The sequence below is a fragment of the Tamandua tetradactyla genome, chromosome 26 (assembly GCF_023851605.1).
Source record: "Tamandua tetradactyla isolate mTamTet1 chromosome 26, mTamTet1.pri, whole genome shotgun sequence".
Lineage (NCBI taxonomy): Eukaryota > Metazoa > Chordata > Mammalia > Pilosa > Myrmecophagidae > Tamandua > Tamandua tetradactyla.
Window position 1 is genome coordinate 28697025 of NC_135352.1, and position 27199 is coordinate 28724223.

The 27199-nt window shown below is 41.3% G+C and overlaps 1 protein-coding gene and 1 non-coding gene across 4 annotated transcripts in view; both read right to left on the reverse strand.

Moving 5' to 3' along the window:
- STOX2 (storkhead box 2) overlaps nt 1-27199 on the reverse strand; it is a 222435-nt gene that overhangs the window by 9611 nt on the left and 185625 nt on the right. For 2 of the 3 annotated variants that reach the window (XM_077144182.1, XM_077144185.1), the window contains exons 2-3: nt 11040-11192; nt 1745-4028 (exon numbers count right to left, since the gene is read on the reverse strand). In XM_077144182.1, the coding sequence (XP_077000297.1) occupies nt 1745-4028; nt 11040-11192 (2437 nt within the window). Of the gene's footprint in view, nt 1-1744; nt 4029-11039; nt 11193-22578; nt 22699-27199 lie in introns of all 3 variants that reach the window. The other variant, XM_077144183.1, reaches the window with a different exon arrangement.
- On the reverse strand, nt 10425-10495 carry TRNAC-GCA (transfer RNA cysteine (anticodon GCA)). The gene has a single exon. It is a non-coding gene; the product is annotated as a tRNA-Cys (tRNA).

Here is a 27199-nt window from a genome sequence, read left to right on the forward strand (position 1 = left end):
AACTATCTTTGGAGTACTACAGCTTTCCCATGGGCCAGGAGAGCAAGTGAAGTGCCAAACTGTTATGTGAAAAAGAATTGTACAGATAGGCTATATTAAAGAAAGAACAGAACATAAAGATACAGGCAAATAAAACACACTTTCTATAAGTGATGTTTCTGAACTTTTACCATGGATCAAAGACTTTCAATGATGTGTATCTGGTGCCCACTTACTAGAAATTCAAGAGGAAAGAAAGATTAGAACTGGAAAAGAGAAAGAAAAGGATAAGGAAGCAGGAAATAAATTATAAAATCAATTAAGATTGGATTTAAGATAAAAATTACATAGCCCCAAATTATTTCTTAGAGAAGTCATAATAGGCCAGTTTCTCAGACTGAGGGCCACAGTTCCCTGAGGTCTCCTTGAGCTCCTAGAGGATCAGCAGAGAAGGCCTGGGCGCCTTCTCCCACTCATGTTAACCACAGTGCCGTGTCTGTGGTCTGAGTTAGACGTCAGATTTCCACACAACCGTTAACTCGGACAAAAGGATATACGGCCAAAATGATAGTGATAACAATAACAATAATAATAATAATAACAGGAACTAGTCCTCTAAGAAATAACAAAGGCCCAATATTGGACAAATAATTAATGATTCCCAATCCTGATTTTGTGAAGGTTTGACCCCAAATTATCCAGAAGAGGGTGAAATAACCACAACAGAATGAATAATTTTAATTCTTAATCATTAAAAGTATATGAAATGCATCATTCTATCTGGATAACTGTTAAAATGATAAGTATGATCAATCACAGTTGATGAAAAATGTCTCTCTCTCAACAGTATTTCTGCATCCCAGAGTCACCAATCTGGAGTAGAATTTAGAAGGAGAATTAGGTCCCAAGTTGCTCTTCGAGGAGAAAGAAGAGTTAAGGAGGAAAAAAGAAGCTACAAAAACTTTTGCTTGCTTGCTTAGGCCCTGAACCTCAGTGCTTTGGACATGGCCATTGCGCCCTAAGTACCATCAACCCTTTGCTGCATCACCACCTACTGAAAAGATGGGACCAAGGCTACGTGCCTGAAAGGACTGTTATCAAGTCTGCAGGAGGAGTTGGGAAAGTGCTGCATATGCTTTGATCTAACAGCACACAGGCCTCTAACCTCAAGGTGAGGGGAAGAAGGTAACGTTTCTTTGTAGACGTGTGAGGGGTGTGAGTGGAGAGTGCGAGAGCAAAGGGGCAACTGCATAGAACGTAGGGATTAAAAGGGCCGCAGGTTTCCAGATCCTTTGAAGACGTTCCGAGAACTGCTATATTCTGTCTAGAGGGCTCCCTGGTTCTAGAGTCAACCCATCAAGAGCCAAACCTCACCCCTGCTGAAAAAGTGACTGCATACTCCTACTCAAAAAAAGTCACTATTGTGGAAGGACTTGAAAAATTCCTTCTTTATGAGCGTGGTGACAGTCTCCACGTGGGGCGGGAGTGGGATGGGGGGTGCGGGCGGGGGAGCGGAGAGGAAATCCTGGGACACGTGGGTGCGGGTGAGACCAGGCTGCTGGCAAGTTTGAGGGCAGGGGCCAACCCACCAGTCCCGATTGGTGATCTCTACGGCTGCAGAAACCTTTGTTTCAATTCCTGCAAGAGAAGTCAGAAACAGGCCGTTAACGAGACCACTCCCGCGACGCCCTCATCCGCACACCCGAGCCGGCCGGCCCGCAGGCCGGGGCCCCGGGGCCGGCGCGCGCGCGCGCGCGCTCCTTACCGTGGGGAGTTGAAGCCGCTGTCCACGGTGATGCTGCTGCTGTCCATGCTGTCGAGGCGCGCCGAGTGCGTGGCCCGCGGGTTGCCGCCGCCGTCGCTCTCCTTGGGGGCGAGCAGCGTGAGGTTCTTCTCAAACTTCCGCTGCAAGTCTCTTTCCTTCTCGCGCTCCAGAAGCCACTGCATGGTGCCCACGTCCTCGCGGTTCTTCTCCTCCTCGGCGTTCTTGTGGGCCCCGTCCTCGGAGTCGTCGTCGTCCGAGACGTTGTAGTAGTCGAACGAGGCCTCCTGGCCGGCGGCCGCCTCCTGCTGGCGCTGGGACGCGGGCAGGGCCTGCGCCGTCGCGGGCCCCAGCGCCGCCTCCAGCTTCTCGCCGCGGCCCGCCAGCGCGTCGCCGGCCGCCTTCGGGTGGGCCTTGAGGAGGGACAGGCTCGACTTGTGGTAGCCGGTGACGGACAGCGTGCTGTGGAGGGGCTTGAAGAGCGTGTCCTTGCTGAATATCTCTTTCCTCTTGTCCAGGCCGCCGGGCTCGGCGCCGTGGTGCGGGGCGAGGCGCCCGTTGGCCACGGCCTCCGCCGCCGCCGCCACCGCCACCGCCGAGCCCGGGGCCGCCGCGCCCCCACCCGGCCCTGGGGGCGCCTCCTCCTTGTGGCCGGCGGGCTCCCGGGAGGCGTGCGGGGCCTGCCTGTCGCCGGGAGGCAGCTTCTTCCCCGCTTCCGCCAGGGAGGGCGCGTCCAGGTCCTCTTTGTTCTTTCCCAGAGGCGACGGCGCCGTGAGCACCGTCTCGCTGGAGGTGTTGCACTGGAAATAGTCATCCGTGGGCGCCTTCGTCGGGCAGGAGTTGAGCTCGCCGTAGGGCGGCAAACTCTCCGGCACTTTGCCCGGCTCCAAAAGGCTACAAGCGCTGGAGGGTTCCTTGCTGCCGCTGACCATTTCTGGTATACACACGTCTTTGTAGCCCGTGGAGGAGATGTGAGCCCTTGGATGACCGACGGCCTGCGCAGGCCTTAAAGTACTGTCGTCGATGTAGGATTGGCTGGGGGTTTGGTCATCTTGGCTGCAGCCTTCAGCCATGTCTTCTGGCGTCCCCAGAGAAGAAGCACCCAGGGGGCCTTTGGAGTTATCCATGGATCTGGATCTCTCCTTGGCTTTGTTGGATCTCTCATTCCTGGACCGTCGGTCCTGGGTATGGCTGTGGCTTCGGTGCACTTTCGAGTGGGCGCTTCCCCTGGAAGGTTCAGGAAAAGGCATCTCAGTTCTCCTTTTGGCCAACTCACCGGACACATCCCACTCTGGTGTCATGGGGAAATGGGACTCGATCACGTTCGTGTTGCTGTGCATGATAAAGTTATCGCCTTTGTGTTCAATGATGAAGCAGCCCTCCCTGGGCGCCCTGGTAAGAGGATCACAGAAGTCATACTCCCTTTCGGCTGGGATATCGAGATGGGAACCATCTGAAGGGTCTCCTTTCGATACCCGTGTCTTGCTGTGGGAGCGAGATTTTCCGTGGGATTTCCGATGCGTCCTACTCTTTTTACTTCTTCCACTGTGATGGGCAGACGACCCCGCTTTACTCCTATGCGCCTTTTCTTCTTCAAGTTTCTTCATCAGTGCAGTGTGCCTCATGACGTTTTCCACGGTCAGGTCTGGGTTAATCCGCCGAATGATCTCCATTTCCACTTCCCTAGGGATGGTAGTTGGCGTGTCCTCATCTCTCAGGGGCCACTCTTCGGGAGGAAACTGGGCAGAGAAATTGGCCAGCTGTTTGCTCTTGTCTTTTTTAAAACTTAGCCGGAATAACTTTAATCCGAATTTTTTGGACTGCTTTTCACTATCTTTAGGTTTTGAGAGAGTTTCTGTTTTGTAAGAAAAATTTACAGTACTTTTGCTCTTTTCGGTGGGGGGCACCTGGCATAGCGAAGGAGGGCAGTAAGGGTCTTTGCAGTCCTTGGCGGATTTCCTCTGCAGAGTGGACGCGTGCATGCTATGCATGTCCTCTCTACAGCAATGGCAAGAGTCGCAGTGGTTTCTGGGCAATGTCCTTTCCCTGACACAGCCTGAGGCAGACGGCGTTATGGTTCCAGGTTGCGGAGAGGTGCACTGGGACCGGTCCGGTACCCTCTCATCCAAATGGTACCATTTACTGTTAGTTCTTATGAGGGAAGGCGTTATGAAATAAGTCTGTGGAGTCACGATGAAATAGCCATCTGGAGTCGGGTAGATTTTCCTCTCCCGTACCAGCGTGTTCAGTGTGTGCCGCAGAATTTCTTGGCTTGGGGTTGGAACACCTACAACCAAACCAAAACAACAACAAAACACACTCGTGAGAATGACGAGGGAGAACGTGGCTGAGTCTTGATTTTCAGAATCTTATGGACCCTGCCAGGCTGCAAAGTATCATCCCAGGGCAAGGAGGCAGGATTCAGACAAAGGTGTTCGCTGCGTTTAGTGTGGATTCTGGTTTTCTCTGATGGGCTTTATGAATAGTCCTACATATAGAGTGGGAAAATATTAGAAAGCTGCAAAGAAGAGAGATGAAAGTTAGATGGAGTCAGGTTGCTGCTGTTGTCACAATGCCTTTACTTACTTGGATCATGGAAGAATATTTTTAAGTGAGGGAAAAAATGGAAAATACTTTAAATGATATTATATAAATTTACAGACAAGCAACTAGGCACATAGCAGTGGTGAATTCCAGGTGAGAATTTTCTCCTTCTTGACATGTCAACAATATGAAGGTGGTTTCTCTAATTTGCAACCAATGGGCGCTAGCAAACACACCAGTTAAACTTAGACCCTCTACAGCTGTCTGATCACTGAGTCCCAAACTGCCATATTTTCTAGAACAGAAATTCCAGAAGAAAAATCAGAATTGCTTCTTCACATAACTGGTGTTTTCAAAGGGTTTTGAGTACAAGCTTACCCTTGTTTACCTTAAGAGAGTATAAATTCCTCAGGCTACAGCCCATATCCTTTGCTTCTTATATGTTCTCCATTTCTCAGCACAACGCATATCCAGAGTGATAACAGTTATATTGATCTGAATGATGTAATTTGGAAGTAGCTCAGGTTGATTCCATAGAAAACTGCCAATATTCAACCATGTCGGACCCATAAAAATGGCAATTTCAGGTGGTTCAACTTAAGGTGGGTAAAGCAGTATAATGTGGATATTCACAGCTTGCACTCTGTGGGCAGACTGCTTGGTTCCAATCCCACCTCCATCACCGTTAGCTGGCTTCACCTTAGGCTCTTTACGTAACCTCTCTGAGTCTCTGTTTACTAACATCAAATTGTGGATAATAATAGGACCTACCCTTGTAGCCTTGTTTTGAGTTTAAATGAGTCTAATGTAAGCAGAAGGAAACATGAGTGCCTAAAACATGAGTGCCCAATAAATGCGAGCTCTCAATAGTCTAAACGTGAGGTCAGTGTATACAGAAGCCTGATCACTTTCAAAGAACATTATGTGGGAACTTGGCCCATTGGATGAGCTGAGGAGTTTAGGCTCTCCTAATCCTTCCAAAATCAAGAAAGAAGGAGTGGTGGGGTATTAATGGAATATGAAGGCGTTAGAAAAGGACTGGAGTTCTTGAGGGGAGAAAGTCCACGAACATGACGTTACTTATATACCCATTTGTGTTACCGTCTTCAGAAGGCATCCATTGTGATCAAGGTAGAAAAGGTGACATTGCTTATAGATAATACATTGTTTAGTTTACTTAGTCAACCTTTGAGTTGAATGGTTTCCTTTAGCCTAATGCTCTACTCTTGATAAATGTATATTGGTTTTTATACAAATGACCTGAAGACTGGCATAACAATTTAAAAAAATGTTATGATACTTTCAGTGCAAAACAGAAATGAATTTCAGTTGAATTGGTGACAATCCTGGCCATGCACATGCAACTTTTGAGAGCCATAATAAAACATAAAAATGCTGGAACAGAAAATAAGCACCATATAAAAGAGCCATTTTACTAACAACCAGGATCTGTGTGCTGAACAACTTCAGGGGGCGCCATTCATATAGAGTACAACCCCTGAGATAAGAGTACCCTACAGATGTAGTAGTCTAACGAAAAGGATGCCACTGGAGCTGTGCAGCCCAGCAATTAAGATAACCAACTGTTTGAGTTTGCTAAAGCAGCCAGATTGCAACACAGCAGAGAAGGGCTGACTTTTAATAAGGGGACTGATTTAGTTACAGATTTACAGTTCTTTGGAGGAAAGGCAGCTAGCTTTCGTCTGAGTTTCTCTGTCACATGGGAAGGCACACGGTAATCTTGTGAACCTTCTCTCCTGGTTTCTGGGTTCCAACGGCTTTCCCCAGGGTCATGTCCTTTCTGCATTTCTAAATGTCTGGATCTGAACTGCTTCTGACTCTTCCTTTTAAGCCTCCAGCTGATCAAATTAAAATGTCACTCATTGCAGGAAGCACTTTCCTTAGCCAACCCGCAGATGTGATCAGCCATAGATGAAATTCACATGCTGATGATTTACATCCAGAGCAGCAGAACTGGACACCATCACCTGACTGAGCTGATACCTAAACCTAACTACCACACTTACTCTTATTTAAAACTGACCATTTAAAATAGTAACATCCTCTCAGTCAACACTGTATCAGTCATACAGTTTTTGGAAAAACTGTAAGGTTCCTTTGCAAGAATTATTGGTTGACCAGTTTACTATGGCTACTAATAGAGAAAATGGGAGGTATGTTTACAAAAATAGCTATGTCTATACAACAAAAATTTAACTGTATTATAGAATTTGCTGACTTGTAGGCATTCCAAATAATGAGCTTAGAAAATTTATAAAACTATATAGAATCATGACAACAATATAAATATTTTTATTTACCATTAAGAATAAGCTCTCTGGTTGATTCCAAATAAAGGGATAAGAAAGAATTTACATTTTAAAAATTGCATCTTATCCTGGTGATGAATACATAATTAAGTGATGATATTGTGAGCCATTGAGTGAACACCATGTAGGAAATATTTGAATGTTAAGAATGTATACAAACATACAAACATTCTTAAGTCCTATCAATCAACATATTTAAAAAAATTGCATCTTAACATTTTATATCTTGGATTTTCATATATATTAATCAAATAATATTTATTTGCAAAATCATACTAGAAACTTTTTCACTGTCCAATCCATTTTATGTACTTCTACACACGAGTTTTCAAATATTTCATGAACTTGACATTCACCACTATTATTTTATTATTAATCCCTAGTTCACCTACTGATGTTTTCAATCATAAATCTGTAAGGTTGATTCGGAGAAGCTCTGTATGTGATAGATATGTTTAATATTTGCATAGTCTATCACTTCTGGATTCTGCTTCCCAAGTTCATCATGAAAACGGATTAGCGGTCTTAAGGAATAGAGATAAGCTTTACACCCTAATAGGACTGAAACCTGATGGTTCTCCTTTTCCACACTGGTACATATTCCAAAGCCAAAAAGAGATACTGACAAGTACTGCCTGACGCTTAGATTTATGTATTGCTTCAATCCTTCAAATCCCACAAATTGTCAGATCAGAGAGCACATGTACACATTCAGTGTGTTAAGCATTACACATTGAAAACTTTCAATGGGCTTCTTTAGCTAATTTCTTCTTTGTGAAAAACACTGACCAATGGAGCATTCAGTAAAAACCTATGTAGGGGGATGACTGGAGAGACAGTCCATATATGATTGTGCCATTGATCAGCAAACTCAAGTCAACTTCAGCCCAGAAGCAGTTGTAGGGGACTATAATTCCTTGAGGGACTGCTTTCCTCCCAGGAGAAACTAATGGAGACAAATCAAGAAGCACTACCCCAATTTAAGTGATTAGTCATTGTGGGTGAATGAATGAGTAGTTCACCACCCTCAGTAGAAAGCTGAGAAGCAAATATTTTTTAATCATTAAAAACTATTGTTTCTGTAGTAGAAACAAGTACATAATAGTTGTTGTGTTGTTTCTCTGAAATTTAACCTACATAAAAAGGTAATAATAAAAAGGTTTCTTTTAGTATATGAGACATTTTTACTAGAAGACTTTTCACTAACAATTTGGATGTCTAGAACAGGAAAGCTATATTCTAGGTTTTTCTGTTTATTTAAAATGTATGCATCAAATATGAGACTTCAAATAGTTTAATAATATTGTTAGACTTCAAAACTTTTTCATATAGTAAGATATAGAAAAATGTAACTATTTTCCTCTTACCTCCAAGAAACCTACAAAATATAAATATGATATTTAAATCCCTCCAGAGTTTTTGTATTGTTGTTGAAAATGCCTAGGTAATAAATTTTTCAAGTAGAGTGTAAATGGTGTTAAGTTTTCAAAAGTGATTTGCTGTGATGTAGCTTAATGATAGCAAACGGAAGGGAGAAAAACAAAGGAAGGTAAGGGAAAAAAAAGGAGGGAAGGAGACAAGAGAGAAAGAAAGAAGGAGGATAGGCAGGAAACAAAATCTCATTTATTTATGAAACACTTGTTTAAAAGCAGGAGTGATGATGAACAAAATTTTAAATAATTAGCAGCACACTCTGGACCAAGAGTTGGTTGACAAACATTCTCTGTAAAGGGCCAGGCTTTGTGGGCCAGATGCTCTCTGGTGCAACTATTCAACTGTAGCACAAAAGGAGCCATTGACGATAATAAAGGAATTGGTGTGGCTATGTTTCAATAAAACTTTATTTACAAAAACAGGTGGTGGGCCACATTTGCAGGCTGTAGTTTGCCAATCCCTGCCCCAGACTCAGGTTGTACAGCACCTCTGCAAACTTCTGACGCTGGCCAAGAAGTCGTCGGGGTCACACAGATGAAAAACGTTTAGCTCCTCTCTATTTGGAAATCATGGCCTTGAAATTTAAGTTCACTTACCATAAAAGCTACTTAAAAGTCATTCTTTTAAGTACAAATGGCCTATGGCTCTCTCCACAAAGTATTCCAATTTCTTGATATTGTTATCCATTATTTGCCAATGATGAGCAACTTACTATTACCTACTGATGCTGTTTCCCTTCCATTCTCTATTTCATAGCCCAGGAAGATCTGTAACCAAGTTTGAAAAGCTATAGGATCTTTCATGAAGCTATGAACAAACATAACTTAAAAAGCTGCTGGGGGTTCATTTCCCGGTGCCTGCCCTTGTAAAACAAAAACAAAAACAAAAACAAAACCTCTGGGATGTTTGATATCAAAAGTAGCTACCCAGGTGTAGGATTGAAAGAAAGGCCTTCCTACAAGAGAGCACCATATAAACAGCGAAGTGTCGACCCTCCCACCTCACTCACAGGTGGAAGTCTGCTCCCCTTACTACTGAAAGGGAAAGGATTTGTCTTCAAGTTAACAAAGAAAGACAAACTATCAGACGGTCAACTATATTCAGAGCTCACAAAATATAAGCTCTAAATCTTACATCTTGCATCTTAAATGTAAGATAATTTATAGTTTGCAAGGGTGGGTTCATGTTAGAGTTTCTAAACAGTACACATAATTTCAAAACACATCGGTTAGGAAACTGAAAAAGGAGGAAAACCCACTGAGGTAGAAATATAAAGTCTCTTCGGAACAAGAGGAAAAATGGGGAGACTCAGTATAGACTGGATTATTGTTTAGTTTAGAGGTAGTCCTTCCTTCCCTTTCTCCCCACCCCTTGAAATGGAATGCACTTCCCCACATTTTGCCTTTAGGTTTAGCAATGTTTGCTTTAGCCAATGAGATGTTAGTAGTTCTGGCATGAACAGAAGGTTGGAGAGCGCTTGTGAACCTGAGCTTGCTCTCCTGTGCCTCTCCCATCTCCATGAGCAGAATGAGCTTTCTCTAGCCCCCTTTTTCCAAACAGGATGGGGTACAGGTAGAAGAGAGCCCCCCAGCTAAGCCTAGCTTGGATCATCTGACTCCTGAGCGCTAAAGAGCTAAATAAATGCTTATTGTTACATGCCCTGCTGTTGTTCGTTAACCAGCATTTTTTCTGGGGGGTGGCAGTAGGGGTGCATGGTCTGGAAATCAAACCTGGGTCTCCTGCAAGGAAGGTGAGCATTCTATCGCTGAACTACCTGTGCACCCTTACCCAGAATTTTTATAGAAAACTAACTAATACAGCCAACAGTTTATATTTTCTGAGGTCTCTTCTAAGTTGAGTGAAAAAAGTGTCAAATACTAGTTTTCTGTGTGGACTCTATTTCAATAAAGAATAGGGTGAGTCCAAAATCAAGGTTGAAAATTGGTGGCCTGATAATGTGTTTTATTTGACCTGAATATAGCCGGCATACACATGTTAAAACACATTCACACGGATGCACAGACACATGCAACTGCCAACATTTAAGGAAGCCGAGCAATCACCCATAAAATTCTGAATTTCAAGCTTCTCTTGAAAAATTTAAAGATTTGTCAACTCTAGCAGGAGTCTACATTTGGGGGTTGCCCCTTTTGAAATGGAGTATATAAATTTTCCAGATCATCACCTTTTCTAGTGCTTTCTAGTACTAAAGTTGTCAAATGTCATTCATTACTGCTGTTGCCCTTTTTTTATTGTTTTTTGTATGCTGTATGGTGAGTTCACATTGCACTATTTTTCCATGTGAGTATCCCAGTATTGCAGCACCATTTGTTGAATTTTTGTTTGTTTTTGCTTATTTGTTTGTTTTTGGGAAGTGCATGGACCGGGAATCGAACCCAGGACTCTAGCATTGCAGGCGAGAATTCTACCACTAAACTACCCTTGCACCCCCGTCCTGCTGCCTTTTTAAATAATATTTGAGACAGAGTTTATACTTATTTTATTTTTCTAAATCTTAACTAATTTATCAAAAATCATATTCTTAAAACTCATCAAGCCATGACATGAAAGTGCAAGGATATGCTTATTTTTTGACATAACAGTTTCCGCGGTTTAACCCCTTTGGACAAAACCTTTTACTGACTAATCCCTTGAACCATTGTGCTCAGATATTCAGACAAGTTTGAACTACATAGGTTGAATGGAATCTTGGTAGTTTGTGCCAGAATTCCTCCTGGATTCCAATTTAACTTCTTTTACTGAGTGCCAGTTAAAAAAGGCATAAAAACTGAAATAGGAAAATGATTTTTGAATTAAGAATCATTAATTTAATTAATGGTTTTGAACTAAGAATTAAGAAAAGCTTCTCGTCATTCTGATAAAGATTTTTTCCTATTATATTTAAAAATGGGAAGAACAGTCCTCTAGGAAGTCCTAAAGCAAATAGAGCACACATCCATTTGGAAAGTGCTACCTTCTTTTTCCATTACCTGGGAAGCACGTTGTCAGGTGTTCCATTAGTGCTTCTTGGGTGACAGGTTTTCTTGCTGAGTTCATTGCTGAGATGGCCAAGCAAAGGATTTCCCCAAGTGGAATAAACTGAGATTGGCTGATGGGAGACATACTGATTGGTGATACATCACCTGCAGAAATATAATTTCCAAGTGAGTGACTCATTAAAAGACAGTCATTTGTCATACACACAGCTTCCACCCCCCCTCAACATGACTATCACCTATCACTTGTATTATGAATACAATAAACTCAGAAAACTTAAGTTTGTTATAGCAACCAGTAATTCCATTCAGGTGGGAAAACTTCTACAAAACAGTGAAAGCTCTTATTACTTCGAAGAACAAAACTTTGCTTTAAAACCTGAGATCTCATTTCAATAGACAGCACTGAAAGGCTTGCAACACTGAGGCTTTGAAAAATGATTTCTGTTTTTATTAACTTGGCATTGATTTACTGATCTATTTAATAACTGCCATTCGCATCTTGATAAATGCATGTATGTTAACTTGATGATTCATTCATTCAAACGAGTGCCTCCAATGTATCAGGCATCTGCTGGGGGCTTGTAATCTGAAGACAGAAATGTGAATAAGCCCACCATAATATTTCTGCCCTCAAAGAATTTGTATTTAAGAGGAAGAGACAGACAAGTAAATCAACCAACATTCACAGTGCAGAGTGACAAGTACCACAAGACAAGGCTACACAGCAATCTCAAGGAGACAGCTGGCGGGTTGTATAACACCACCACTCCTGGGGTTAGACACAGGAAGCTGCAGAAGATTTTCCCAGGGATATGCAACCTGAATCCAGTGCTGAAGATAGTTTTTCTGGTGGCTGGGGAATGGGGAGGTGGAGTTGAGGGGGTGTTAAGGCTGCATGCAGTGTTTCCCGAGCACAGAAGCAGGGAGACAGTTATGTAGGAACAACCATATGGAAAGAGCTGTCGGCCCAAGATCTTCCTTCATAATCTAGGAGAAATTTAAGGAATGACAAAGTCAGACATGCAATTCAGAAAGATGACTCAGGTGGCAGTGAGAACAGACTAAATGAAAGGGGCAATGGGCAACTTAGAGCCCACCAGGAGGTATAGCCTCCTGCACACATTTGCACACCTACAGGGAAAACTGCCAATGGAGGTGGAGAGGCTAAAGACCCAGAAGCAAGATGGTAACTGATGATGGTTTTGAGGAGGCATCAATCTGCAATGAAAATATCTGTCTTCATTTCTGCAATCATTATGTCCTAGTGTAGCAGCTTCAAATTATGTTCCAAGGATACCTACAATTCCTTGGACATTTCTGGGAGAGCCACAGCAGAGAGAGGCTGAAAGAGCAGGTGAGTCTTCTCCTGACATCTGAGTGTCACCTGTTTTATACTTAAAGGTTCTATAAGATTTCATTTGAAAAGCTTCTGCAGCAAGACGGTGAAAATGAACATCAGACAAGAATATCTTTGAGTTGCTATGCTATTTCCAATCATTTTTCCCTTTTCATTTCCAAATAATGATTTATCACTTGTAATCAGCAACATAGCTGGCCAGATCCAAGACTTGGGTCAGCCTGGGGCATTAAGTGACATCTTCTTTAGAAGTTCTCTGGGTTCTTTGGGGTGGACCAATGTCCTAATAGCTGGGGCACTTAAAGCTGTACCAGCTACCACCCCAGAAGCCCTTTGGGAAAGAACTTGAACCCTACTTTGATGGACTGGATGTGAAAGGGCTTGATGGATGAAACCGGGCAATAGGGCCAGAAAATGAAATTGTCATGTGAGGGGATAAAGTCTAGCAGGGCATGCCAGACCACGTAGCAGGCCCAAGTGCCACAAGGCACAGAGGTGCTGGTGCAGAAGAGGCCTGAGTTCCCTTATCCAGCCCACTCAGTTCTCCAGCTCACCTCTCCCCTGAAACATGGTAGGCTCCAATCAGGTCTGCTACGGGTCTACACTGAAAGATGGATATGAGAAGAGTAAGACATTTTCCTAATGGTGAGAGGGGAGGTGTACCCAAATCCAGAAAAGGAGGCCAGTGAGGATAAAAATCAGCAGAAATCAGGAACTGACCCGATTCAGAACCCACAAACTTCTGGGATCTTGGCACATAAATATCATGAAGACAAGCCCTCTGAGGACTTGTATTTGGTGGGGTAGAACAGGATGGGAGCTAGAACACTGAAACTCAGGCTAGTACTGAGGATGTGAGTTTTACTCATTGGCTGATGGATCTCAATTTATACTGATGACACTCAAAATGACAGTGAGAATGATTTAGGTTGGGGCCACTCTAGTGGGGAGATATTCAACTGCCAAGAACAGTGTATTCAAATCTTTGAAAAATGGCCACACTCTTTGGTAAAACAAAATCTTGTTCCAAAGCCTGGTGGTGGTAGCAGTTGCAGCAGAGATGGGAGTTTGCAGCCACACTTGTCCAACTGTTCCTTCCCCGGTGGGTGCTGTGGCTCAACCAGTGATACTCTAAGGGTCTTTTCTCTGCTTCCTTCTCTCTCGCTCCACCTCCTGCAGTCCTGGAGGACAAAAGGAACTGAGGCCAGGATGTTTGAGAGTTGCTAAATGAGCCATGTGGACCTCAAAGTCACCTGAAATGATTTTAAAACCCAGGTGAGGAGGAAGCTGGGGGGTCCAATGGGAAAAAGGGGTGATCAAAGTAGATTCCAGTGATCTTTGACTTAAGTATTACTTAAGAGGTCAGCAGCTAATGCTTCTGAAATTTGTCTATCATAACTAAGCACTTCTCAGAGAAATACTAATATGATTTTTTTCTTTTTTTTTCCACGATCACATAGTCACATTGTGAAAGCTAATATGATTTTTTAAATATGCAGGTTTATTTCTTGAAATCCGTAATTTGTACGGATTATAAAAAGCAACTTGACCTCTCTGTGAAAAAGAAATGACTCTTTGCAAAATTAGTTTAGATCATTCTTGTCCTTTTACTTTTAGCTGGAATTATTTGTTTAGCTTAACTGTCACCTTCTTAAAGATTTTAATTCATTGCAATCAACTATGAAGAGGCAGCATATTTTAAAATGTCTAAATTATATTTATTTTTAAGATATCAGTTTTACTATAATGAACACATGTAATACTTTTAAATCAGGACATAGAACAAAATAGAATTTGGATGCTCTAAATAACTCCACATCATCTCATTTTCAGGCTGCACTGAGATAAATTATTTTCCCCTCTTCTCCCATTCCCAGTCCCATCAGCGATCTGATCTACTCTACAGCCAAAATGCTGCCCCCTATTTGACCACTCCCAGATTTCACTCCTGGCTCTCCAAATAATCTCCCACAAAGCAGCGTGGGTCTTCTTAGAAAAACACAAAACACACACTTTCCTGCATAAAACCCTACCATGGCCGCCTACTGCGCTCAGAATGAAGTGTCAACTACTCACCTGGCCCAAAAGTGCCCACGGGGTGTGAGCCTGACCACCTACCACCTCCCTGGACCACTCACCCCTCCCTGCTCCACGCCCACAATCCTCATGCTGCTCTTTGAACCCGCCCAGCTTTTTCTCAACTCAGAGCATTTGTATTCGTAGTTGCCTTTGCCTTTGAACTGTCCCAGACTGCTTTCTGCTCGTGCTTTGGATCTCCTTGGAAAGCCCTGTCCTGACCACTCGACTGAAGGGGGTCCTACGGAGCAGTGTCCCTCACAGGACCTGAATGTACTGACCTCGGAGCACCTGAAAGTGGGCATGTCTGTTTGTGTTTACTGGTTTATTGTCTGTCTCATCCACTCAGATATACGCTCCACGATAGAAGGAAACACGAATGCCACGTTCCCACTCCACTCCCAGTGCCTAGAACTGTGCAAAGCTTACACCTGACACCCAATGCCTGTTTGTTGAATGAAAGAACATCTACTTGTAACATAATCCAAGGTCTCAGAGTAGCTTAAAGGATTACGGTTGTATTTTTGCCAAATAATTGGAAAACAAACAAAAATTAAAAGACCAAATATACTTAATCATGCATTTCTAAGACTTCCCCTGCCCGGTTTATTTCATGAATATTAGTTCCCCCTGCAAAGCAGAGCAAAACAAAGAAAAATAATTATATTTTAAGTCAGGTTTAGGAGCATGCATTTAAGATGTGTATTAAAGGAATCATAGGTACTTCTCAACCCAACCCAACAAATTATTCAGGTTTAACCGTGATTTTTCTATGGCTCTTATATCAGACCTGCTTAATGAGCCAACTAATCATTTTGAAAATATGTTACTAGAAAATTCTTCCAACAACTGGACCACATTTATGGTCACAGAAGAAAGCAAGAGAACATAAACACTGCTAATATATTGTTGGCCACCATAATCTATAGAAACTACCACATTTTGCATAAACTGTTCATTGTAATTTATTCATTTAGAATTTAGAGGATGGATTCTCATAGTCAGAATTAGTTCTGAACACATTCATGAAGAGAACTCATCTATAAGCCCATAGGTGCTTTACGATTTCACAAATTATTTTAAAACTTCTGTGATTCTGTCCTATTGCTATTTAAAAAAAAGGGTAAACAGGTTTTATTTCAACCTTATTTTCTTACAAACATCCATTTATAAACTGTCCTCAGGGGACGTTTGTCAGATCCAGAATACTTCCAGGTAAAACCAAGCGTGGCACCTTACACAAAGCAAACATTCCATAAATTTCCATTAGGTGAGTTAAAAATGCGAGAAGATGTAAAAAAGTTGTAATTGTAGGTTATAGAATTATATGTGATTTAAAGAGCATTTCAACCTTACGTTTAAAATACTTTGGTGAAAATTTGGACACTGCTTTAACTTAAGGTAGTTAGCTGAGAATCATGAGGAGAAAGGTAATTTAACCAGCAGATGGTGAGGGAAATGAAGGATGGATATTCTACCTTGGTGGCAGGAGACAGCATGTACTGAAAATGAAAACACAGCTGAGCCTGTGTGTGTGTGTGTGTGTGTGTGTGTGTGTGTGTGTGTGTGTGTGTGTGTGTGATATTTTGGCCCAGCTGGAGTAGGCTGGTGGTGAAATGAAGAGAAAAGTAGGGCCAGATCACAGATGACTAGAAAGCTAAGACCTTTTTCTTGATGCTGATGGGGAACCACTGAATGCTTTGGTGCAAGGAATGCTTTGGTGCAAGGAATTAGATGATAGGTTTTTATCAGAAAATCGCCCTTGCGGTACTATGGAGAGCAGTCTGGAGAACTGCAATTGTCCAGGCAAATGAGAAGGCGGTCCTGAGACAGTCGGCGGAAATCAGGCATTTGTCACCCCCAGCTTCCTCTGTCTTATATTGTCTACACCTAGTTACTTCCATCTCAGGAAATATCAGTTTCATGCACATTCATGTTTACTATTTAAATCCCTCTATTTTCCCTTCCAATTTTTGACCAGCCATTTTAGTGGGAATTATTTCAGAAAATTCTCTCTCATATAATTCATCCTTTCATGAAATGTGAGTGTCTATTATATATCAAACACTTTACACACTCAAGTTCTAAAGCTGAATAGGGAAGGGATCGTTTCTATCTCTGCTTTATATGAATGAGGAAAAAAGTACTGCAACAAAGTCCTATCTTTTCAGAAACCATTTTCATTTTGTAGCGTCATGAGTTGAGGTTCTAGGTATTCCTGCCCTGCGCCCACCTTTGCATGTGAGGGAAGCCAAAGCAGCTCTTAAGAAGATGTGACTCTCATGACAAATGACATTCATCCTTTCCAGGATGATCGTCCTAACTCTCCAAAACATGCTTACTAGAAAAACAAACACAAACCTATATCCTTTTATCTTAAAGTGCTCGTCTTCATGCAACTGTATCAAAGAGAAGGCAAGCCCCCAATTTTTCCAGGTGAACTTCATCATAATAAATCATAATCGCGAAATATTCCAGAGTCCATCTTCTATCTCAGCCCTCTTTAAATAATCCTACTTTTTTCAAGCACCTATATTCAATTTGAAATATTCAGTTTTCCCTTTTTGTTTTTTTGCATGGGCAGGCACTGGGAATCGAACCTGGGTCTCCAGCATGGCAGGCACGAATTCTGCCACTGAACCACCGTGCCCCCCCCATTTATCTTTAAATACTATTTTTCATGGAAAATGTTCATTTAAATGTTCAATTCTGGGTTGAAGAGATGTCTTTGACCCTCATGAAGTTCATGAACCGAGACAACCTATTTACAAATCCAGTTCTGAAACTGGGCTACTTTATAATTGGGAAATTCCCAATATAAAAAACATTACAGAGATACTGTAGTAAGTACTCAGTCTCTTCAGACAAAATACAATTACCCACTCTGCGCCTGTTTCCTCATCTGTAAAATGAGTGCCTGGATGAGATGATTTCAAAGACTCCTTCAGGCTCTAAAATTCTATGATTCTCTATCATTGTAGCAGAATTCTGGCATAAAAGCATAATATAGTACTTGTATCTAGCTGCATTTCCATCTTGCTGGGGAAACTATTTTAATGCTCATCCAATCTGAAAAAAGAAGGCTTTAAATTTAAAAAGGAGTGGCTAAATTAATGGCTATTAATTTTCCCCTTGTAATAAAGGCTTCATAACTTACTCCTTCTAATTCAAAGTCTGGCTCCGATTTGCTCCTCAAGACTAAAGTGTGCCTTTTGTGGTCTCCATACAGCCAAAATTAACACAACCGTTAAAGTTATAGATGCCAATAAAATTACCGCATCTAGTAGATACCGTAACTCCTCATAAAAAATGGCCAAACATGTCTGTAAACTGTACAGTGGGCAGAGAGACAATACAACTCTATTCCTTTCCAACAGACTATTTATAGAAGCACTAATTTGCCAAGTTTTATCTTAAATATCCCTCGGGCTTGAGGAAATCATAAGCGCTCGGAGGTTACAGTTAAGTGAACAACTTCTCTGATGCAGAGAATCGGACAAATCTTGTGCTTTACAATTTAATTTGATTTATTAATACCAATTTTATGTATAAGTGCTATTTGGTTCTTTTAACAGAAGGTCTACTCCAAAGTTTTTTAAGCCTGTTCTAAATAAACACACATTCCTCTCCTATACACTCCCTGGAAGCCACCCCCCTCCCCTCCGCCCCCTTATAGGAGGGCAAAGCATATGGTTCCCATTAACTCACACACTGCTACAGTTTAAACAGCTTTCCTTTGAAACCAAATTACTATACTTGACTTTCAAATCTTTGTATTTGAAATTTAAAAGAAAACTGGCATTGAGAAAGGAACTTTTACCAGTTTGGTTTAAATGCCACCGATTTCAGAAATTTAAGGCTGAGCCCTCATTGCAATAGTCAGTGGAAGGAAATGACTTACAAATGGAATTTTAGAGCATTTAGAAATTCTATGACAATTTTTCTAACGTTTCTTAATGCTTTGCTTCAACACTTGTTGGGTCTCTTAAAGAAGGCCCAATTCCTAAGCGACTATTTAAATAAATTGTTTTAATTCAAAAGATGACATGAGGAAGTGGCTCCAATAAGTAATACTTAAGTGAATGATATTTGTTAGCTACGACTTATGAAGAAATGTCTAAGGAGAGTAGAGTTAAATAAGGGTAATCATGGTGCCTTAAGGCACCAAAAAAGAAGTGAGTTCAAGTCCTCCAGGTCCCCTGAATCTTTCTGCTAGGTGAAATGACAAATCAATCAGCTCACTGATTTACAGAAAATCCCATCATCTTCCTCAGTCTATGAGCTTTCATTAGTTATATCAGCTATCACTCTTGTTACTGAGATTTGATTACCGATTAAACATCGTCCTAGAGTATGCAGAGACAGACAAGGCAGAGAAGGTAGAGGACTGGACAGAGAAGGGCAATTGTGGAAAGCGATGAGAGAAAACTCCCTGGTGAGGGAGCTGCTTTCACCATCACTGGAGATGATTAATGGCATCTTCTCTAATCATAAACATCTAACACTCCTTGAACTTGGCTATTTGTGGCTGAAAATATGGGGGTGGAAATATGAGCTATCTGATCAAATTTTATGCTTCAATAATTCAAACCTTTTCTAAGGCTCCACATTCTAAACCAACAACTATTCAAGCATGATGTGTGCTAGGCACTATGGACTAAAACTTGGCACAGCCCTAGTCAGTCACACAGCAGACACCCCTTTTTTTGAATAAATAGGTCTGACGCAAGACAGAGCAAGACCTTGCTACCTGCTAAGAGTTTTGCCATTACCAGCAGTCACCTTGCTCTATGGTCCTTCATCTAGGACCAAAATAAAGCCATTTAGCACCAAGGCTAAAGTCATGATGACACACCAGTCCTAGCTGACAACCATAAAATCTCTTGGATGTCATGCAATTCCGTAAGGTATGTGGCTAACAAGAACTCCTAGGCAATACAGTGTCTTCCTTTTTTTTTATAATATCATGGAAGACAGAATATAAATTCCTATATTAAGGCTTCATGAACTTCTCTCCCATTGCCATTCTAAATCAGAACTTAAACTATTGCTACAGATATATTAGATGCTCAAATCTCCACTGAGGCCATTTCTCAAGTATAGTTGCTTAATAAATCAGTCTAATATTTCCAGGGTCATCCTCTTCCCCTCTTTATATGTTAGAATCAACACGGTTGATTCTCAAACTTTGGATTCTTTGGTTTATCGGTTTAGTTGTCACGACTATACTGTGATTTCTACAAAATATGATCATAAGAGAAGAAGAAAGTCTAATTAAATACAGTCTAAATATGTGCATACTGGCAGTTTCCAAATTACAACAAAATTATACTGAATGCTGCCAACTCCCCAATACTATACCTAATATAATACTATATCTAAATACCTAAACATGAAACCACCCCTTCCAAATGCCATGGAGGTTGTTCTGAAAGAACAAAAAGGCATTTAGAGGAGTGAAAAAGAGTACAGAGAGCTAGAATGGACAGAGAAAAACCTCAATTAAGTGTGCTGATAACTTCTCCTTCCAAAATGTGGCATTATGAGACAGGGATTAAGATCATGGACTTTTTAGTCAAAACTTTAGGTTCAGAGCCCAGTTCTGTTCTTTATTAGTTGTATAATCTGGAGCAAGTTATTTCATTTCTTGAGTGTCAAGTTCTTCTTTCGTAAAGTGAACATAATCATGTTTGCATTACAGAATTACTGAGGAGCTTAAAAGACATAATAAATGTTGAATGCTTATATGATTCCTGAGAGAAAGATTTAATAAATCATAGTTAGTATTAAAAATATCTACCCCAAGCCTATGACTATTTATTCAATCCCTTTTTAAACAATGTTTGAAATTTAAGGCAACACATTTGGTCCTAAAAAGAAGCCCTTTTAAAAACTCGAAATAAAGCTTTTTTAAAAAATTGAAACATCTTTGGGAAGGCTAAAGGGGCACAAGTCTTTCTCACACTAGCATGAATTGTTTTCACCAGATTGCTTTCTCTTGATCCTTACCTGTGAATGAATGGAATATCTTGACTGGGAGGTAGAAAAGTTAAGATATAGAACACATCACACTGAGCTACAGAAGTGGGTTGGGACAGAATGGTCTTAAAGCAAAGGGAAATAGGTATTACATTAGGAACTTTGGAGAGAAGGACACTTGAAGACAAGAAATTGTATTGACAAGAGAGCTGTAAGGGTCAAAAACAAGCTGGACTACTTGAACTTTTTGGCTGTGCCAGTCCTTTCCCTATGAAAGGGAAAGTTAACTCAGAATGTAAATAAGTACTCTTAGTACTAAAGATCAGTGACAATAGAAATTAATTTCTGAGGGAACTGGGAACCTAATAGCCATTTACAGTTCTTTCTTTAAAGGATGAGATTCAAAAAGTGACTTTCACACAAACTCAGAAGTTAGTACACGCAAGCACGCTATTTAAGGTTGATGACTCATCTGATAAAATTTTTCTTCCTAATCAAGTAAACCATAATCAACATCCATATTTGGGCACCTCGCCATCAAACCTGTTCGTGAAAGTTCCTTATACACGGAGTGGCAAACAAGTTTCCTTCTATGACCACATCTCAAGATAGCACCACTTACATAACTCCTGAGGTTGGCCGAAGCTCTGTCAACATTTGGGAAGAATCTTAAAGCTCTCAAAACAGACGATTACCTCTAAAACAAAACAGCGCTTTTCAACAGGCTTCCTTCTCAGTCAACTATTTCCACATGCAGAAAACTGCCAGGAGATGTGAATTACAGAAAAACGCATAAATCCTGATCCCTGTCTTCAGTGAGCTTATAATTTAGGAGGGGAAACAAGCTTCAAACATGGGAAAATATAAATCAATTATAAAACACTCAAATCCCTACTCATAACATCCTTAGAAGAGATAGAAAAAGAAAATACATGAATGACTAGCAAATTAATTCTGTAATAGCTACAGGAATTTCAAGGACAAAAAGATGAACTCTGGGAGGGGGTAATCAGGGAAAACTTGATGTGGAAGGAACTTGAGGGTGAGTAGAATTGATTTGTATGGGGATATCATTTAATTATAATCTTAGTATACTATGCTTGTGTTTTCCCTGGACAAAACAAGCTTTAAAACTGACTTGGCATCTTCAATTTTGCTTTACGATGCAGTGTTATGCATTAGGAAGAGACATTTTTGACAATGAAGAAAGGAAGCATGCTTTTTTTCCCGTCAGTGAAAGAGTAAGTATGGCGGGGGTGGTGGTGAATAGGATGGCAAAGAGAGAGACAGTTAAAGGGCCTTTACACTACAGAGCTTGCATTATTTTTAAATGGTCTAATTATTACTACAAATTACTTAAAGGATTCATCATTCTCAGAAATATCTTTAATAGACAACAGTGCTACTGTAAATGTTGATGTGTTCTTACATACTTTCAGATCTGCCAAGTCTCACTCTGACAATGTGGCAGGTAATATATTTTTGAGGACCAGAATTTACCATCTCACTAGTTTTTTAAAAAAAGCCTTTGTGTGAAAAGTCTATGGATGTTGTAAGAAAATAACTCTGTAATCATCTGAATCCTACAGCAGAGTAAGATGAAACAGGCTTACTTCTTTAGGTGCCAATAGCAGCCCGAATGTGTTCTCAAAGTTGGAAACAGTTCCGAAACATAAACCGGCCCTCCTTGGATTTTAGCGCGTTGCATGTTGGTTAAAACAGGCTACACAACACACAAAATTTCAGGGATATTAATTGAGCAGAAAAATGTTCAGACAGTGCTTACTGAATGCCTCCATCAGAGGAGTGAAAGAGATACCCAGCGGATGGATTTCTGAAGCAGTTTAATGATTTCCTATTTGCAAACCCTACAGCTGGCTGATTTTTTGGTTCTGATATGACACTCTGGAATGAATCATGCTGCTGAGGTCACATCTGGTAAGCAGCCTCCAGGGAACCTTTCAACCGCCTAAAACTGAGGCCAAGGGGAGGATTACAGCAACAAGTTCACCTTTCAGAGGATGGTGCACCCTCATCACCCAGATCAACGTGTGTAGACATTCTCCCACTATTTCTTTGCACACAACAATTCTTTAAACAAAAGCAGGGGAAACCTACCTGACCCTTTCTGGACTGGCTCCATCCCCCAGGTAGCTCTGACGCTAATGCCTGCTGCATGCTAGGGGGTTGCACCCAAGCACAAAAAGGAGCCAGTGACAGAAACGGACGTCTTAGAATCTGTAATAAGAAGAAAGAGTAAACTTTCGAGTAATTGTATCCTAAATGAGTATTTCAGATTGGCTACTGAGGGCACGTGGAACACAACAGGAATCTGGTACTTTACCTTCGTAGATCTACTTTAAAACAATGCGTTCCAGAACTCTCAGCTCTTCTTAAAATTCAGGGCTTGAGATACTGGTACAAGTCCAGTTCAAAAGCAGGCAAAATATACCCCCCAAAAAGGCTTTGTGTCTGTGCTTTGGCTGGTGATGTTTTTAGGGGGTAAAAATCCTCTTTACCGTCCTTTGATCCTATTTGCATGGAACAGCTGGACCCCTGCTCCACGTCTAGCCTATCCATCACAGCCACTTGCATGAGCCAGCATCCCACTGCAGTGCCTCGGGAATCTGCAGTGTCACTCCTCTTCTTCCTTGTTCTCTGCAAAGTGAAGTCATAGGGACGGACCAGCCAACCTGACTTCTCACTACCCTGCCCAGAATCCTTTGTGAACTGAAATGAGTCATCGCTCCAAGAAAAGCTACAGCCTCTGTCGGTCTGTGCAGGCTTCTTTGTCTGTGCAGCGTGGAGACTCTGGCTTGGGAATGTATCCCAGCCTCAGGACTGCAAGGAGCAGATTCTCCTCTCCAAGGGGACACAGGGACCCTCACATGCATTAGCACCCACTCATAGTTTTTAAATCATTAAAACAATAAAAGGGCACCTCCAGATGCTTTAGAAAAACACACACACACACATTAAAATCAATCTACCGTCATATACTCACCAGTTGTAATTACAGACTTTACATACACATTTTCCTTTTTTTTTTTTTTAAGGGCTGGCATTTCATTGTGATAAAGGACGAATCTCCCTCCTGTGTATAACAGGCGTTCTACCATGCACTGGATCAAAGTTTAGCTGCAGTGAGCTATTTGTCATAAATTCCAGTAGCCGGGCAAGTCCTTGCAAGCCTGGGTCTCATCATTCCTGATCACACCCGTAAGTCTTGCAGCAGAGCAGCCACTACTCAGCAACCGCGAGCCAGTGCAGCTCCTGCGGCCGCAGATAAAGGCAGCGTTGGAAATGAGGTTACTATGTCAGGAACTTGGACTCAGCGTGAGCTTCTTCTGAGCTTACAACACAACTGAAATCGCAGAAAATGGCATGATACATAGGATTTTTATGTGCTGCTTCATCTGTTTGTGTGTGTGTGGTTTTTTGTTTTTTTTTCTTTTAAATTTCTGGGTAAGGCAAAACATCAATTGCATATTTGCATGAAAATGTCCTTTTCATTGCACTATTTGTACTGCACCACACCCACTATTAGCCCCACACTGATAGCTCATGCATATACATGTGTACATATTTTATTGACACACAGAGAGACACACACACAGGAACTTATTTCAGTAGAACCATAAAGAAAACCATTAGTCTCTATTTAAAGTACAAACAACACCATGTAAACATCTCAAGAAGGAAAAGGGGTGGGAGTCGGGCAAAAGGAAAGAATGGTACACGTATCAGCAATCTCATTTTAAAAATGGGGAAAAATGGAGTCAGAGAGGAAAAGAATAATTAGGAAATGATTTCTGGCATGTTCGTAACAATACAGACCAGACTCCCCAAACCAAACCACACCTAAACATGCATCTCTCTCTCCATCTCATCTCAGGAGCCAGATACCGACAAATTATTCCATACTCAGAAACTAAACGGTTTTGGGTGGCAGAGGATGTTTGTACAACAAATTCTCCTACATCCTCATGAATACGGTAGCTAAGCTACAATGAACACAATGTGCCAGGCACAACCAAAGCTGAGAAGTACAACAATATAATCAAACCCTTAGTAAGACTCTCCCAAATCTCTGAGTTAGCAGAGCCCCTGTGTGGGCCACCAGGCTCTCTGCTGTGACTGAGCCTGACCTCTTACACCTCATGCACAGAGCCTCAGCCCTCACCCCAAGCCAGTCCACAGCCCCCCAAGAAGTTGGACCCTCTTCACACCGAAAATCAGCCTCTCCAATAGTCCCAACACAGCAATTCTCATTCTGGCCTTGCGAAGTTAAAAAAAAAATGTGTGGCCACTTTCTCTCCAATCTACTCATCTAATATTGACCAATATCAATTCTGTCCCTACATCTCTTTTCCAGTTGTTTACAGTTTTGGACACTTAGTAAGCATGCAGAAAAATATATACACAGAAATATACATATACACACATGCACACACATCTGTCCTTATATATATATATAAAATGCATGACTGATAGATTTGATTTGAACGTTATTAAATAAAATCTCTTCAGTTCCTTTAACCATCTGACATGGTTTTCAAATCCTCTGCCCTCGTGGTTAGGGAGTGCTCCATTGCTTCTGCTTGGGTCTATCAATTTCCCTCTTAAAATGGTATATCAAGAACCTAAGATACTCTGGCTGTTCTCCCTGGTGGTACCATTACCTCGTTGTTCTAGACTCTGCATTTATAATCAAAGTGCTCCAAGACTGTGCTAGGTCCACCCCGTGAGAAGTTCCTCACGTTGACTGCTATTAAACCTGGTCTCATTTATATACTTTTCCTTTACTCAACTGTCTTTGAGACTGCTTGTGTTATAAATCCATCTAATTCAGCCCCCTTCCTTCAGGCATAGTCTGATCACCACTGAAAGGTCAGAGAGTATACTTAATAAACAACTGTACCCAAAGAATGCTATATAACATATAACACAGATATTTAAAAATTGAGACCCAAATCCTAAGTAGAGATCCTTTTGCCCTGGCAATTTAAAAGCATCTGGAGAAGCCCTTTGGTCATGCACTATCTTGTGACAGTTTAAAACTCAAAGTTTCTTGTATGGTACAGAACAGGTTAAATAAGTGGGTAAAGAAAAGACAATAACAAATACTTAAAGAAAAGTGATGGAAGATTACAAATAAAAATGGCTCAAATTTTCTAATATCTAAACATATTTGTTCTTATCTGTTAATCATCCATTTTATAGTGCCTGCCAAAGCACTATATATAAGCGCTATATATAAGCACTATATATAAGGCACTGTTTAAGTGCCTTATATATAGAAATTCAGTTAGTCCTTATAACAACCCCATGAAGAACATGCTGTTGTTATCCCCATTGTTAAGAAGAGATTAACTGGGCGGTGCAATGGTGGCTCAGTGGCAGAATTCTCGCCTGCCATGCTGGGGACCCGGGTTCCATTGCCCATGCAAAAAAAAAAACAAAAGGGAAAAAGAGATTAACTGCTTTCCTCAAAGTCACCTATCTTGTAAGTGGTAGGGTTTGAACCACTAACCATACCACATCTCCATCATTATAATAAAATATCTTCTGGAAACAAAACCCTATGCCTCAGTTTTATGATTCAAATTGATCCCAATTAGCTTAGCACACGAGGTCAACGACATTAAGTCCATATGTTTGGTTCCTTTAGAAGCTGCTGCCTTGGCCAGTTCTATAATCCCTGACTGGCTGCCTGCTCAGCTGGCAGACCTCTGAGTGACCATCCAAAGTGGTGTAAATATAACAGTCAAAACCATGACCCTCATTTTATTGTCCTGCTGATGGGAAAATGGGTTTTAAGATGGGCATACATTAACCTCAACTCCGAAATCAAGGTAAGGATGACCCTCTGATGTTTTTAGATAACAGCATCTGATGGAGAGAGGAGCCCAAGAATCTACTACAGCCATGATTATCAGTGGTCCCTTTTGCTTCTTTTAATAACAGCTTCTGTGTTATAGTAAAGATTTACAAACACCACGTAGAGCATTGCAGAGGTGATCTGCTCCTTTGGTGAGGCTGAACATGCTCTCCTGACTAGTTTCGTGGCAGAAGACGAAACAGTAGCACCACAGACATGAAGGACCTCGATGAAAGCTTTAATGACTAGTGGTCTAGAAAGGTCTTAGAGCTACTGGATTTGATAAGCCAGAGAACAATACATATCCTTAAATCAATTAAAAGTGTTTATTAGGTGCCTAATTGCAAATTTTGACTGCAAAGGTAGGAATTTAAAGATGTCTAAGACAGTGTGACATCACACAGGTTATGTGTGGTGGTACACAAACTTTTTTTATGAGAAAATGACATGTTCCCTTCTCTCAAGAACTTTATAATGTGCTTGAGGAGATAAGAGTCACATAAAAAGAGCAAAGAATACAAGACGATGTGTCTATCAACTGAGAGGAATGGGTCACAGAGGCTCCCAAGAATTCAGAAGAAAAGAACCTGGGCCAAAGTAGGCAGGAATGGCTCTAAGACAAAGGCAAACTTGGATGGGTGAAAAAGTGGAGAAAAGTGAGAGGGCATCCACATGTTAGAAGATAAGCTTCACGAGAAGAGAGATGTCTGAGTGTTTTGTGTTTACAGATATATTCCTAAAAAGTTCCTGGCTCATAGCATTCACTCATTGATGATGTGCTGAGTGAACAAATGAATGAATGGGCTGGAGAAAGTAAGATCCAAACCTGGAAGAGCTGGGGGGAGAGAGGTGGTGGTG